General features: G+C 44.9%; 1 protein-coding gene across 1 annotated transcript in view; it reads left to right on the plus strand.

The window, feature by feature from the left end:
• The window catches only part of VSTM4 (V-set and transmembrane domain containing 4), an 89849-nt gene extending 84672 nt beyond the window's left edge, over positions 1–5177 (plus strand). Inside the window, exon 8 of the mRNA XM_057531432.1 lies at positions 3795–5177. Within this exon, the coding sequence (XP_057387415.1) occupies positions 3795–3920 (126 nt within the window). The 3' untranslated portion in view covers positions 3921–5177. The remainder of the gene's footprint in view (positions 1–3794) is intronic.
• The last annotated feature ends 9340 nt before the right edge of the window (positions 5178–14517 follow it).

The following is a 14517-nucleotide window of genomic DNA, read 5'->3' on the forward strand; positions in this document are numbered from 1 at the left end:
CATCAGCCAAGCCAGCCTGGTGACCTGTATTGAGAAAGCTAGTGTTATTTTTCATATCCAAACATAATGGAATAACTTAAGAATAAACAGATAATCTACACTAGAAAACAATGCAATTTCAAAGTAATGTAATAAAACACCTGGACAATATGATTTCATAAATCTTGGTTCTAAAATTTACATGAGTTGGGTTTTGTGTGCTTATTTGAGGACACATGGCATTTCTAAATGGAATCATTATAATGTGAAATGTAATTAAACCGAAAGGCAAGATGTAAATGGTATTTTTGTTGGCTGGTATGATATGGATGACTAAGAAACAACGTAAAGATTTTTGGTATCAAAAGAAAAGCAGGAGACTCTGATCCTATAATTGTCCTTAACGTTGAAATTTTAAAAGGGCCAGACAATTTTGAAGGTCGCTCGGCGGTCACCCCTGACCAGTCAGTACTGGCCGTAAGGAGTTCTTTACATTCTCTGTCTCCTGCTCCCTGTCCTCTAGTGTGATGCTTCATCTCAAAAGAAAAGAGGCTTTTTGCTTTTGGCATACTTTTTAAGAAACTTAAATTGAATGTGTACGATTTATTTGTCCTGAATTCTGGTGAGTTACCCAAGGTATAGCCCAAAAAATAAAAATAAAACAATGACAACACAGCCAAAGCAGCCAAAAAACAAAAGCAGGGCTGCTTGAATGAAAGTGATGTGTCTTTTACGACTATAAATTAGTGACCAGCTTTTATTTTTCTAATTGTGAATTAAAATTAATTAATGTGCTGTTTAAATAATGTACCATCTAGAAAATTTGAAAGGTACCAACAAATGTCTACAATAAAGGTTGAGTCTCTCTCCAGCCACCCCATTTACTTCCCCAGAGGGAAACTTGGAGACCAGGTTCTTGACTTCCAGGCGAATTCCAAGGGTTTTCTGAGTATATAACATATATACATGTATATATACTCCCATACACTACACAAATGATAGGAAAACATACAGTATACATATACAGCTCCATCTTTCTTTTTAAAGACTGTACCAGATACTCCATTATGAATGCATCAGGCTCCTATTTATGTCCACTGAAGTGTTTCCAGTTTTTTGCTTGTACCAATAAACACTTCCACCAACAATATACAGGAGGACCTGTTTCTTTCTGTTTCTTTTGGAAAACTTTTAGTTTGTTTGTCAACTTGAAAGACAAAAACTGATGTCTAAGTGATTTTAAATCGCTTTTGTCTCATTTTGAGAGAGGTTGAGTCACACTTAATATGTGTAAGAGCCTTTGTGTTTCTCTTCCTGTGCACTCTCTGGTCCTGTCTCTTGTTCTTTGCTTAATTTTCTAATGGACTGTTGGCCATTATCTTTGTTAAATTGTAAGGCCCTTTCATATGAGTTGCGAATATTTTGCTCATGTTTTCAATTGTCCTTTGACTTTATTTAGAGAATATTCTGCAACATATAGCATGAAAATGTACATATCTTTTTTCTGTTGCTCCTGGATTTTGTGTTAGACTTTGAAACACCTTCCATATGCTGAGATTATTTTTTTGAAAATTTCCCCACACATTCTTCTAACACTTTTATGAGTTCATTTTCCATATTAAAATTTTAATTCATCTGGAATTTATCTAATGTAAAGAATGACATAAAGGATATGATTTGTTTTTCAAATGGCTACCTGAGTATCCCAACACCATTTATTGAAAAATAATATTTGGGTTAATTTCTGGATGTTTTCATCAGTCCCATTGAGGTCTATTCATTTGTTGATACCACAGTGTTTTAATTATAGCAACTTTATTTTTAATATGACTGGAGTTGGATCACCAATTATTCTTTATTTTAATAATGTTTCTTAATCATGGTAAGAAAAAAATCTATGACTACATTATCAAGAATTATTTTTAACAAAAATTTTAAAATTTTTATTAAATGCCTTTCCAGCATCTATAGAGATAACCATATGGTTTTTCTCTCTGTTACTACTGTGAATTATATTAATAGATTTTTCTAATATTGAACCATCTTTGCATTCCTGGAAAAAAAGTCAACTTGAACGTGATTAATCTACCTTTAGTGTACCTTTTCATAGTCTCTGAGTGAATCTGATTTATGCTAATTTATACTAATACATTACTAATACTGAGTAAATCTGATTTATGCTAATTTATACTAATACATCTTTGCATTCCTGGAAAAAAAGTTAACTTGAACGTGATTATCTATCTTTAGTGTGCCTTTTCATAGTCTCTGAGTAAATCTGATTTATGCTAATTTATACTAATACATAATACACTATACTAATATACTAATAATTTATACTAATACATTTATACTAATACTAATACATGTTCTAAAATATGTGAAGTTCTTCCTTTTCTGTAATGCTCTGGATGAGTTTAATTATATTGGAATTGTCTGTTCCTTAAAGGAATCTCTCTTAGAAATTCTCTTATCAAACCGCCTGTGCCTGGTGCTTTTGACAATATTTTCTTGCCTTCCTTCTGGCCTTCCTTCCTCTGTTCCTTTCTTTTCATTCTTTAGTTTTGATGGTAGTTAGTAGTTTGACATTTTCTGGAGCTAATGTTCATAATTTATATTTTTCTGGACTAGTACTCATTTTATCCTGTATTTCAAGGTTTTTGCAATACGTTGAACAAAGTTGAAGTTTTAAAATTTCTTTCATTTTATTATACCTCCTTTCTCATTTCCTATTTGATTCATTTTTGCTTTTTCCCTTTCTATTTTGATTAATTTTTTTGTTTGTTTCATTGGTGTTTTTCAAGCACAAGCTTTTGGATATTTTTAATTATTCTGCTGTTTTCTATCTTCTGACTTATACAGTCTAGTGTTAATTTTTTTCATTCTTCCTCCTGCTTTTCTTTATTTTGTTTTTTTTTTTTACTAACTTCAGTTGGATGCTTGATCCATTTAATTCATGTTGTTTAATATAGATATTTAAGGTTATGATTTTTCTCTGAGTACTACATTCTTTAGCTTCTGGCATGTAATATCTTCATCATTATTTTCAAGATATGCTGAAATTTCAGTTTTATACAGGTTAAGTCACTTAAAATTTCTAGATGGTAGCATTCTAGTTTTGTTGTCAATTTTTGGGACTTTTTGTTTCTGTCTCTCCCTCTATTTTATTTATTTATCTATCTATCTATCTATCTATTTATTTATTTATTTATGGCTGTGTTGGGTCTTCGTTTCTGTGCGAGGGCTTTCTCCAGTTGTGGCAAGTGGGGGCCACTCTTCATCACGGTGCGCGGGCCTCTCACTATCGTGGCCTCTCTTGTTGCGGAGCACAGGCTCCAGATGCGCAGACTCAGTAATTGTGGCTCACGGGCCTAGTTGCTCTGCGGCATGTGGGATCTTCCCAGACCAGGGCTCGAACCCATGTCCCCTGCATTGGCAGGCAGATTCTCAACCACTGCGCCACCAGGGAAGCCCCTCTCCCTCTATTTTATCCTTTTGATGAGAGACTGTAGTTACATTATTTTACTTTTCAGAATTAAAGTTTACTTTGTGGCCTCATGTTTAATCATTTTTTTTGTTAGTATTCTGTGACAACTTAAAAATAAATCAGAGTGTTTTTTGCAAGACATAGTGTTCTATATAAGATAACAAGATCTATCTTATGTTATTTAGGTTTTACATATCCTTTTTAATTTTTTGTCCATTTGTTTCCCTTTGAATCCCCAAAGTGCTATGAAAATACATGCCTGATGAATGTATGTGTGATGTTGAACTCCCGGTAGTCAGCTCAAATTGTGTTGTGTTTTGTCTTATAGCCAAAGATTGCCGAAGAGAACTTGACCTATGCTGAACTGGAGCTGATCAAGCCCCACCAGGCTGCCAAAGGCATTCCCACCAGCACCGTCTATGCCCAGATCCTCTTTGAGGAGAACAAACTGTAACTCTGCATCGTATTTAATATCCGCCACCCCAGTTATTTATGAAACCTTGGATACAAAGTCCTTATTTTTGTATTTTCACTTGTGCCTTCTGTGTGGTGGGAGCCCCATTCCAACGGCATCCCAGGTGCCTTCAGAGAGGCACAAGGCTCCTCTCTGCAAAAAAGCAGGGGCTGCAGCCCTTGGACAAATCTCCCAGAACAAGATTTTCTGGGTCTGAGCCCTGAGCAGTGAGGACTCTTGATTCTGAGACCATCCAAGGAGATTTTCTGCTGAGCCAAACCCCTTCATGTTTCTTCTTGTTTCTTTGGGTTTTATATTTTTTAATCTGAATTTTAATCTGCTACCCTTCCTGTATCTGTGATATCAAGCTCATAATATATAGCTAGAGGAAATGCCATTATAGGCCCAAGTGTGAGATGGTAGATATGTACTAATTGGTTTTCAAAGGATCAGATAACATTGCCAGGGCACCCAGAGCAGTGCAAAGTGTTTATTGCAAGCGGTCACTCAAGATAGCATCTCTTGTTTTAAATAGATGCACTGACCCTGGTGATTCAAGGGCAGAGAGACAGATTGTGGGGCAGTCTGACATCTAAGCTGACAGTGAACTATCTGGATACCCCAGTGCCTGTTTCTCTACCCACTATCACCCACGGCCACCGGACAAGTAGAACATCTTTCATTCTGAAGGGCTTCCACCCCTTTGGCAGGGAGACTTATCCTGGTATAGAGACTCATATTCTCCAAGAAGTTCTCACTCACCCTTTTCCAAAGGAGCCGGGGGGTTTGCCATCGATTGACAGAATGGAAGAAGGGGACCTCTTGGAAGTGTGCCGAGGTTATCAACTCTAATTGAATGTCCTCTCGTGTGAAAGCACAGTCTTTTGCCTGGTTCCCCAATGGTAGGAGAGTAGGAAGTATACGCAGGGCTGGAAAAATGTGTCCTGAACACCCTTCTGTTATAAAGTGCCTTGCCCGACTCAACTTTGCATGTGAATTCTAATTGGCTTGGCTGGGAGGCAGTGATGCATATGGCAAATAGATCCATGGGGAAGTGGCTCTGGGGGCCTATATGACATCCAGGATCTCACTGAAGGCAGATCCGTTCTGGTACAGAGTCATCCTGTCAGCTGTGTCGTTAAGGACACTTCTTGATGTGTGAGTGCGGTCTGGGTGGATTTTTAGTGCACACTACAGAAGTTGTTTGGCTTTGTAATGGACCGTGTATATATGGTAAATTATATATTTTAAACACAACCTTGAGTGTGAGTTGTGCCCCTCTGTACAGCCATGTGAACTTGGTTGAGTTTCTTATCCCCTAATTGTCTCAGACTCTATGTTTATACAAAGGTGAGTTAACCTCTCTTAGAATTCTTATAATGGGATAATGACTATTGGAAGATTCTGGACACTATAAATAGCTACACAAGTGCACTATGTTAACATACATGCTAAATCCAGTCCATATTTTCAAAATGAAAATGTCTTTACTATTTAAGGCTCTTATTGCAATAACTTTAAAAAGTAAATATTTGTCCGTAAACTTAGCTCTACAGTAACTTTCCCAAAGACCCATGATAGCTTACTGGAAAGGGACCAATCGGGAGCAGGTAATGATTTTCCAGAAGCAAAAATAACCTGACTTTACAAAGAGGAAGTCATTCTCTCTAGCCTGTACCTGCGTCTCATTCCCTCCCTCTCTGCCAGATATCCAAGGTAGTGAATAAACTGCGCAGTTTTTGAGGAGGAACTTCCCAGAGCATCTCTTTAGGACAGGAGGATATAAGGTTAGTACACCATTCATACCATAATTATCCTAGGCATCCTATCATATGTTTATCATGGTAGTCTTCCAGCAGAACATGGTTATATGGTGTTTTGGGGACGGAGGATGATTCCCTGATTTGCACAAGGAGCTATTTGGACTGGTGGGGCCCTGGAAGTGCCAGGTGGGAGTGAGAGTCGGGGTGTGTGAAGAGGCGATGGTGGGGAGAGGGCCATGGAGTAGGAGATCTCCAGGCCTCTGCAGAACTGAACTTCGATTACCCCCAAACCCACCCCCTTAAATTCAGTGGGAGCTCCGTGCCATCACATATGGAGGTGAATGCATTCCACCAAGAAGAGCACAAGCTTTGAAGAGCTGGTAGCTGTAGGCTAAGCCCAAGAAGTCATTGCTATTCAATGATTCAATTCAGACTCTCCAAAACTCTGGTCATAGCTGCATAAATCCACACTGAGGTGCGTGAGTGGGGGACCTGCTGACATAGGGTATAAAAGGAGGCGGCAAGACCCTCACCGTCTACTGAAAATGCTTCCCAAGGGAATCATGGAAGCTCTTGACAACATCTGAGCAGAGCTTGTCCCACTATTATCTTTAGAAGCAAACTGTCCAAGCTCTGCTCAGAACTGGGAGCAATGGATGATTTGCACCTGACGCTTCTTTGGGATGATAAACCTTGATATTATTGTCATAATAAACTTAAAAATGGGTCTACTTATTTGTTTTCTATCAAATACACCACTAAGTCTGTATTGACATTTCTAAAGATAAGTAAAGGAATACACATCATTCAAATAGAAATTAGAAAAAGTTCTTCAATTTGTTTTGCTATAAAGCGTCTGTGGGAACAACTACAGACAAGCTGTTTTCAACATGGAAAATGGCCTGTGCATTTATATAAAGTGAGAACAAAGAACCCATTGCTCAGAATGGAATGCAGTGGTACTTGCAGGCAGAGTGCACATACTCTCAAATTCGGTGGCGCATGTCGGCCTAGGCCATGCATGGCAGAATCTTCACAGGAGGAAAGGAGGGGGAAAGGGATATTCCCCAAATGCACCTGTCTTGCCAAGTCAAAGCCCCAGGCCCTGAACTAAAGCAGCTGTGGTAGGAGGACCGGGCTGGGATTTCTTTAAGATCACCTCTTCGTTAAATCATCATGTCTCTGTTAACTCACAGGGCATAGAAGAAAAAGCCAAGCCTAACCCTCCCCCTCATATTTGTTGGTGTGAAATTGACATGGGGCTCTTCATATTTTTTAGTTCATAGTCATCATCCCACACATTGATGTGCCCAAAGACTCACTTGGGATAAGAACGCTAAACCAGTTGATGCTTTTAGGGACTGCTCGTGGCCTTGTTCATCACTCAGCCCCTGATATGCATGACTACAACCTAGGCTGGGCCAAGAATGGGACTCATGCCCCAGGCCACAAAAAAATGGGCCAAAGTGTGCATGAGGCCCAGTCTAGTCTGATCAGAATTCTTAGGATAAAGAAAGCATCTTTCCCTTGGGCAGCTAAGCTGGGATGCCGCCTATCAGAACCACCTACAGCGACGTCTCCTGCCAAGTGGAGAAGGCTTGGCGGATGAAGGAGATGCTGAGAAAGCAGCAAGGAGGACAGGGTCCTGCGAGCACAGAATCCCAGCCCCCAGCCCCTAAGATCCCCCAGACTCTTCTTTTTCCTTTAGATCTTCTTTCGATTCAATAAACTACCCACTTCTCCTACTATCTAAATCCTGGTTTTGCTCAAGCTAGTCAGGTTGCAGTGGAGAGAATTCTGACTAATACAGTATGCATCAAAGCTGTTTCCCAGCCCAGGAAACAAAGAGTTTTACTGAGGGTACCACCCAAGGAGCCCACATCCATCACATCCAGCAACTGAACTGGCAGGCACGAGCTCCTGCCGCTGTCTGTTTCTCACTCAGTGGGGCCCTCACAGGGCTCCGAAGATGCCCTTCTCCACGGAGAGGGACCATCAGGGTTCAGGCCTGATGCTCTCCTAAGAGAGGGACTCTCAGTTTTGGAATAGGGACCCTGAGCCATGCTGGTGGCAACAGGGGAAGGGCACAGGGTAGAGACTGGAGAGGGTGAGCCCTGTCATGTGGACGTTGGAGGGAGCCTTTTTGTGCTGGCTGGCCCTGAAGTTTAGGCTGGCTTCCACATAGAACATGCTGTCTTTCCAGTATCCCCGGGCAGGAGGCAGCCTGTTATAAGATGAGGCAGCCACGTGCTGGGGATGTTGACCTTCCTCCCAACCCAGCATAACACACACCACCCCCGCCCCATACACCAGACAGAAGCTATTCGCTGGGTTGGAAAACAAAGAAGAACTTCATGTTTTGGAGGAAGGATCTGCCTTCAGCCTGGACCTGCTGAATTTGGGCTCCGGGAAGTGTCCAGATGGATAGGATAGACTAGTTCTCCCTAAGCTTTAACGTGTGCATGAATCACCTGGATCTTTGTTAAACTGTGGCTCGTGGTTCAGGAAGTCTGAGTGAGGCCTGTGAGTCTGTGTTTCTAACAAGCTCCCAGGGGATGCCCATGCTTCTGGTCCCCAGAGCACACTTTGAGTAGCAAGGATGTAAACTGTTGGGAAATGCGGATCTGGAACCCCAGGGGGGATGGGGGTGTCCCCAGAATATAGGTCACAGCTGAAGCCCTGGTAGTGAGCAAACTCCTACAGAGAGATGCGGGTCAGCCAGGAGGGAAGGTACCAGGCCTGAGCGGTGGGCACTCCCCTGCCCGCAGGTCTGGTCTGGAGAGCAGGCGAGGAGCCTGATGGGGACCAGAGCAGAGCAAGCTGTCAGAGGAGTCAGAGATGGCCGGAGAAAGCTGTGTCTGGGAGTTTCTGAAAGGAGGAAGGGCTCAGCAGCGTGAACTCTGCAGCAGTCAAGTAGAATAGAGGTTAAACCTCTGCTCATTCTGAATTAATTGTTCATTTCACATTTTTAAAAAAGATTTGTTTTGCTGGGGCAAACAATTCCCCAAATGCACAAGCCTAACAGGCTTTGGTGCTGAGCCGCATCTGCCCTGCTCAGGGGATTTTTTCCAAAGCAATCAGTGTCTTTTCACAGGGTGGAAGATTTGGAGAAGACTATTAATTAATGCATAGGGCGGGGCGGAGGGTGGCCACGGAGGGTTTCTGCTTCTGTTGTCATTGATAAAAGATGACTTGGTGCCTGCTTTCTAATAAACACAGCTCAACCAACTTCACACCGATTGAGTGTCCGATTGTCAAATGTTAATGTACTGCAGCCTATAGTTTTAAATAGAATTAGAGATGTTTACAGCTTTGGTTAAATGCACCTTGTTCTTCCACATTAAACTCTATTACAAGTGTCCTCCATCAGCAAACAGGAGAAGGACTCATTAGGAGCTGGTCTGTGTGCGGGCCGTGGCTGCTGCCAAAAGAGCTAGCGTTCTATTTCCCTTTATTACAGGTTTCTAGCTGGTGGGGCATCGGCTGTGATTGCTTCCTATTTATGAGTATGATTAGAACCTCAGGTTCCTGGGTGTACAGGTGGATCTTAGGGAATCCACAAACACCCAGGGATTTTTATGCAGAAGTTTGCACTGCGTATCTGAGAGTCTGATGCTCTCTTCGGTTTTCTAAAGGGGTCCACGAGCCACTAAAGATGGACCCTTTAGAAACTCTCTGCCACGGTCCTAACTGCCAGGTCCCCCAGAGCATCATGATGAAGCTGGTCCCTTTGCAGCTGGGGAAACGAAGGAGACAGAAAAGGACCTGCTAGTTGGTGGCAGAGCCGGTGACTCCCGGCCCAGGGACATCCATGAAGCTCACCCATAAGCCCCACGCCCACCGTCAAGCTCTGTCTCCAGGAAGCCTACCTGTTTCCACCCTGGCCTGCTGCAGGGCTGGTCTTTGGCCTAGCTGAGGATCAGGGCTGCCCAGCCTCCCCTTTCAGGATCTCCCCCGTCCCTGTCCTTCCTCAGCCCCCCTGCACATCCCCAGTTCTCAAGGAACCCCAGTTGGGGGCCCCATGACTGCACCTGGCCCAGCCTGTGGCCAACTTGGAGTCGTTTAAAATGTCTTGCTCCGCTCCCCTCCTCATCCTCCCACATCTTCTGGATTCCGTTTCCTGGTTCTTCAGGGGTCTCCTTCACTAGGTATCCCCTCTCTTGTTTTGTACCTTCAGCTGCTCCCTCAGTCTCCAGAGTGGCAGGCATTTCTCAGGCTGAGTGGATCACCTCCCGCGCCGTCTCCTCCTGCTTTTTCCCTCCATAACCCGGAGTCTACACTCCCTCCTCTGCCCCTCTCGCCTCTCAGCCTCCACTGGCTGCCTTCATCCCCATCCCTGAACGCAGCTCTGCCCCGGGCCTTCGGGGATCATGGCTGAGCGCGGGCTCTACTGTGGAGCGTGTGTTCTAGCATTTGACACAGGCGTCCTTTCCCTGACTTACCCATTTGCACCCCCTAGGCCACCCCGTAATCACCTCTCCTCCACTCAGCCCTTCAGGGATGGCTTTCTCTAAGGTGCCGTCCTCTCTCTCTCTTTGCATGCACACCTGTGTCTCTGACCGCTCTTTAGCTGCAGCCTGAGGACCCCGCATCCACGGCTCCAACTGGACCCCTCTCCCAAGCTCCATGTCTACCCACCAGCCGTACCACCCCCCCAAGCATCCTTCTCACTTCTCAGAAGCCAATGTCCCATCCTGACCACCATCATGAACGTCCCACCCCGTCATGCTCTCCCTCACAACCAGCACTTGAGATCACCTTATTTTATCATGAGGAACTGAGGCCATTCTGAAGTGAGGAAAAACTGCAATAAAAGGGATCATTTGGGATGCCCAAGGGATGGCAGAGAGAGCAAAAAGATACTCTGCAGGGAGAAGTTCTCCACCTTCAAGTCCCTAATTGAGGAATTCTTCCCCACTCTCATCCCCGATGAAGGGGGCTTGGTGGCCTGGTTACTTTTGTCTCTGATTTGTTCTCTTGATTTTGACGGATCGGGAATTTATGCAAACAACTGTCTACATGGTTTATGGATATGTGAATAAAGAGACTTTTGCTAATTTACAAACTCTTCTGTTTATGGCCAGCTTGACTGTTGACAGCACATGACTGTCAAGGGATGTTGTGAGGGATTCATTCCGGGTTAGGGACTTCCTGAGTTAACAGACGCGGCTGTGGTGGTGACAGTTTCCTTGCCCCTTCCGTGGCCGCTCCCAGGCTTCTTCTCCCACCTCCGTCCCCCTGAGGCCAACCCTGGACCGCAGCCCTGCTACTCGGGGTGGACAGTGCCACCTGGTGGCCATCGCTGAGAACTTGAAGACCTTCGGCCTCCATCTCTCCTTCTTCACAGGGACCTCCCCTCCCCTCTCCGTCTCTGTCAGCTTCTCTGCCTCTCCTCTACGTGTCCACACATGCCCTTCCCCATCCAACCTTGGCCCAAATCTCTCTCTATCTCTTATCATCATCTCTCTCTTTTCGTCTCTCCCTGCCCCTCCATTCCATTTACAAGTAAAGTCATCATTTGCGTCGCGTGCCATAAGCAGGCTATGAACCAAGCAAATACGTCCAAGCCATCTCTCTGACTTGGGCGCCAGAGTCAGGATCAGAGTCTCCAGATGAGTTCCGTGTCTGGCGTTCTTTCTCTTCCCACACAGTTTGTTTTCTTTTGCTGGAATCCTGGCTTCTCTCACTCAGTAGCGTGAGTATAGGTTTTAGAGTCAGAAGATCTTGTCCAAATCCCGGGGCTGCCTTTTAATTGCTGTGTGTCTTTGAGAAGCCATCTGAGCCCTCCGACCTGCGGTGTCTTCATGTGAAAAAAAAGCCAGGGCCAACAGGATTTAAAGAGCTATCTTCCCGTGTGGAATACGTTCTCTGGGAGAGAGGGCAGGGATGGGCTCACAGTCACCTCGGGTGACAGCAGGGGAGGGAAAGGCACGTGGAGGGTACAGAGAGGCGGCTGCCCCCCCAGGGAAGAGCCACCCCGAAGGCCGAGGACTGAGAGTGCTCGTGCACATGCTGAGCTGGGAGGGTCTAACCCCCACCCCCCCCCGGGCTGGCTCTCCCATCAGCTTGTCCTCAGCTTAGCTGGGGATAAAAACATCTGCTAGTATTTATTTGACCCATGTGAACGCCAGGCCTCATGCAGAGAAAGCTCTCCAGAACCTTCCCTGAGCCCTGAGATGGGTCTCTGGCTGCCGGTTGTACTTCCTCAGACTGCTGTGCCTTGGTGAGCAGAGCAATTAAATAATGCCACTAAGGGCAGGCCCCTGTGTGCCTTGTCACCACACTGTCCCTGCAGCCTGTCACAGAGCCTGGTACCCACCTGCTTCTCAGTACTTAGAAAGGGTATCAACAGCCAAGGACTGGGGAGGCTCTTTGAAAACTCAAAAACAACCCATGTGGAATGGATTTTTTTTCCTATAAATTTTGTTCCTCCCTAAAGGCAGCCAAGATGCTGTGCCTCAGACCACATCATCCAGAGCTTCTACAACTCAGCAAAAAGGCACTGCTATATTTATCCTGTTGGCAGCCCCCTTTGCTAATTTCCGTCAAAGAACAGCCTGAAATAACACACTTGTCTGGGGGGGTGACAAGGCCACAGTGGCTGCCAGCACCCTCTGGCTGTGGTCCGGCCCGGCGTGGGGAGGGAGGACGATTGACGGGAATCCTGGGGTGTCTACCACCTCGGGGACCTGCAGAGGTGCCTCTTCTGTGGGACCAGAAGGAGCTGGTGTATTTTCCCAGAGAAGCCCTGGAACAGGATGGACCAGGAGGCAGTCTCAGGACCCTCCAGCAGCCTCTGAAACTACCGCCATCAGAAGACCACAGCTGAGGTCTTGGGCCTGGGGGAAAAGTCCTCCACTTCCTAGGAAGATACCTGGCCTCCATATGAGACAGTTTCAGGCTAATGGATAGAGGCTTCAGCAATATTTTATTTCCCCAGATGAAATCCCAGCTCTGGAGCAAGGTTGTGAGAGTAGCTCGTGTTTGTTAAGTTGCTTACATTTTTACAAAGGGTGTTCCTGGTGTATTGTGTTTCTCCCCCAAATTCAACACATATTTTTTTTTAGTACCCTGTCTGAGGAAAGCCCAGGGGTTGGTCTAATTTCCAACCACTCTAGCCCTTCCCTGCTACTTAGCAGAAGAAGGGGTATCTCCTGCTGCTTCCCTATACCCCCTGCCCACTCGGCCTTCTCCTGTTCCTTGTTCTTGTTAAGTTGCCTCTCATACCCCAGTGACGCCACGTCACTGCCTGCCCTGCCGCTTGTAACGTCCAGCCGGGCTCAGTTTTCCTCTGAGTAATTCAGTGGGACTCTGCAGCTCATAAAAATCTTGCAACAGAGAAAAACAGAACTTTTAATGAACCCAAGTAAGGCAAACGTTAAATGGATTACAATCATCCCATCCCCCCTCTTATCCACAGTTTTACTTTCTGCAGTTTCAGTTACCCGTGGTCAACAGCGGTCCGGAAATACTGAATGGAAAATTCCAGAAATAAACAATTCATAAGTTTGAAATTGCAGGCTGTTCTGAGTAGTGTGATAAAATATCACTCCGTCCTGCTCTGTCCCACCCAGGATGTGAATCATCCTTTTGTCCAGAGTGTCCTGCCTGTAAGTCACTTAGTAGCCATCTCGGTTATCAGATCAACTGTTGCAATATCAGTATCGCTGTGCTTGTGTTCAAGTAACCCTTATTGTACTTAATAATGGCCTCAAAGTGCAAGAGTAGTGATGCTGGCGATTTGGAGAGTCCAGGATATTGTGACTGGCTTACTTCACTCATCACGATGTCCTCAAGGTTCATCCATATCATGGCATATGTCAGAATTTCCTTCCTTTTTAAGGCTGAATAATAGTCCGTATTATGTATAGATCAGTTTGTTTGTCCATTCATCCATCGATGGACACTTGGGTTATCTCCACCTTTGGGCTACTGTGAAAGATGCTGCTATGAATTTGAGTGTACAAGTATCTGTTTGAGACCATGCTTTCAAAGGATGCATTTTTTTTAAGAGGCTGATCACCATTGCTCAGGACAGGGCTTCACACAGAGGGAGTGCCCTGTAAGTGCTGACTTATTGCCATTTATCCATTCCCTAGAGCAGTGAGTCCCCTGCTATTGAGATGAAGATGCCTTTGGAAGTCAAGGATCTCTTTGAGAGACATTTAGAAATTGTGATATATTCAATCAACGATAACCAAGGATATAATTTAGTACTAACTTAGATATCTAGTTTGTAGTTAAGAACATTCTATTTATTTACGTTAACAATTGAGGGAGGGGGGTGAAGTGTCTTGAGTGAGAATTGGAGAAAAGCTCCCATCTTTGTTTTTTATAGTGGAACATTCTAATAGTCATGTTTGCTGAGCATAGTTTGATGTCTGTACCTAATTTGGATCCTCTCAGGAACAGCATGTGACTGATGAGGGCGGACAGACTCAGGGGCCTGGTGAAGGTCTCGGGCCTGTGGCATGCTCCCCATAGGCCAGCACCCTCATTCAGCAGAGTCTCCATCCCAGGAACTGCTGGTCTGAATCCATCCATGTAACTAGTTCAGCTGGGGCCACTCTTATTTCTGTTCTTTGAGAGGAACCTAAAAGGCACGTGGTCCAACAGGCTGGGGGAGGGGCAGGACATGACAGAAGGAGGGTCAGGACACGTCTGAGCCGTGGGGGGCTGGAGCGTAGAAGGGTTAGGCACTGGGTGACATTATTTTTTGTTTCTTTCTGGCCTCACCGCACAGCATGCAGAGCTTCCCCGACCGGGGATCAAACCTGTGTCCCCTGCAGTGGAAGCGTGGAGTCCTAACCACTGGACCACAAGAGAAGTCCAAC

This window comes from Balaenoptera acutorostrata, chromosome 16 (assembly GCF_949987535.1).
Source record: "Balaenoptera acutorostrata chromosome 16, mBalAcu1.1, whole genome shotgun sequence".
Taxonomy (NCBI): domain Eukaryota; kingdom Metazoa; phylum Chordata; class Mammalia; order Artiodactyla; family Balaenopteridae; genus Balaenoptera; species Balaenoptera acutorostrata.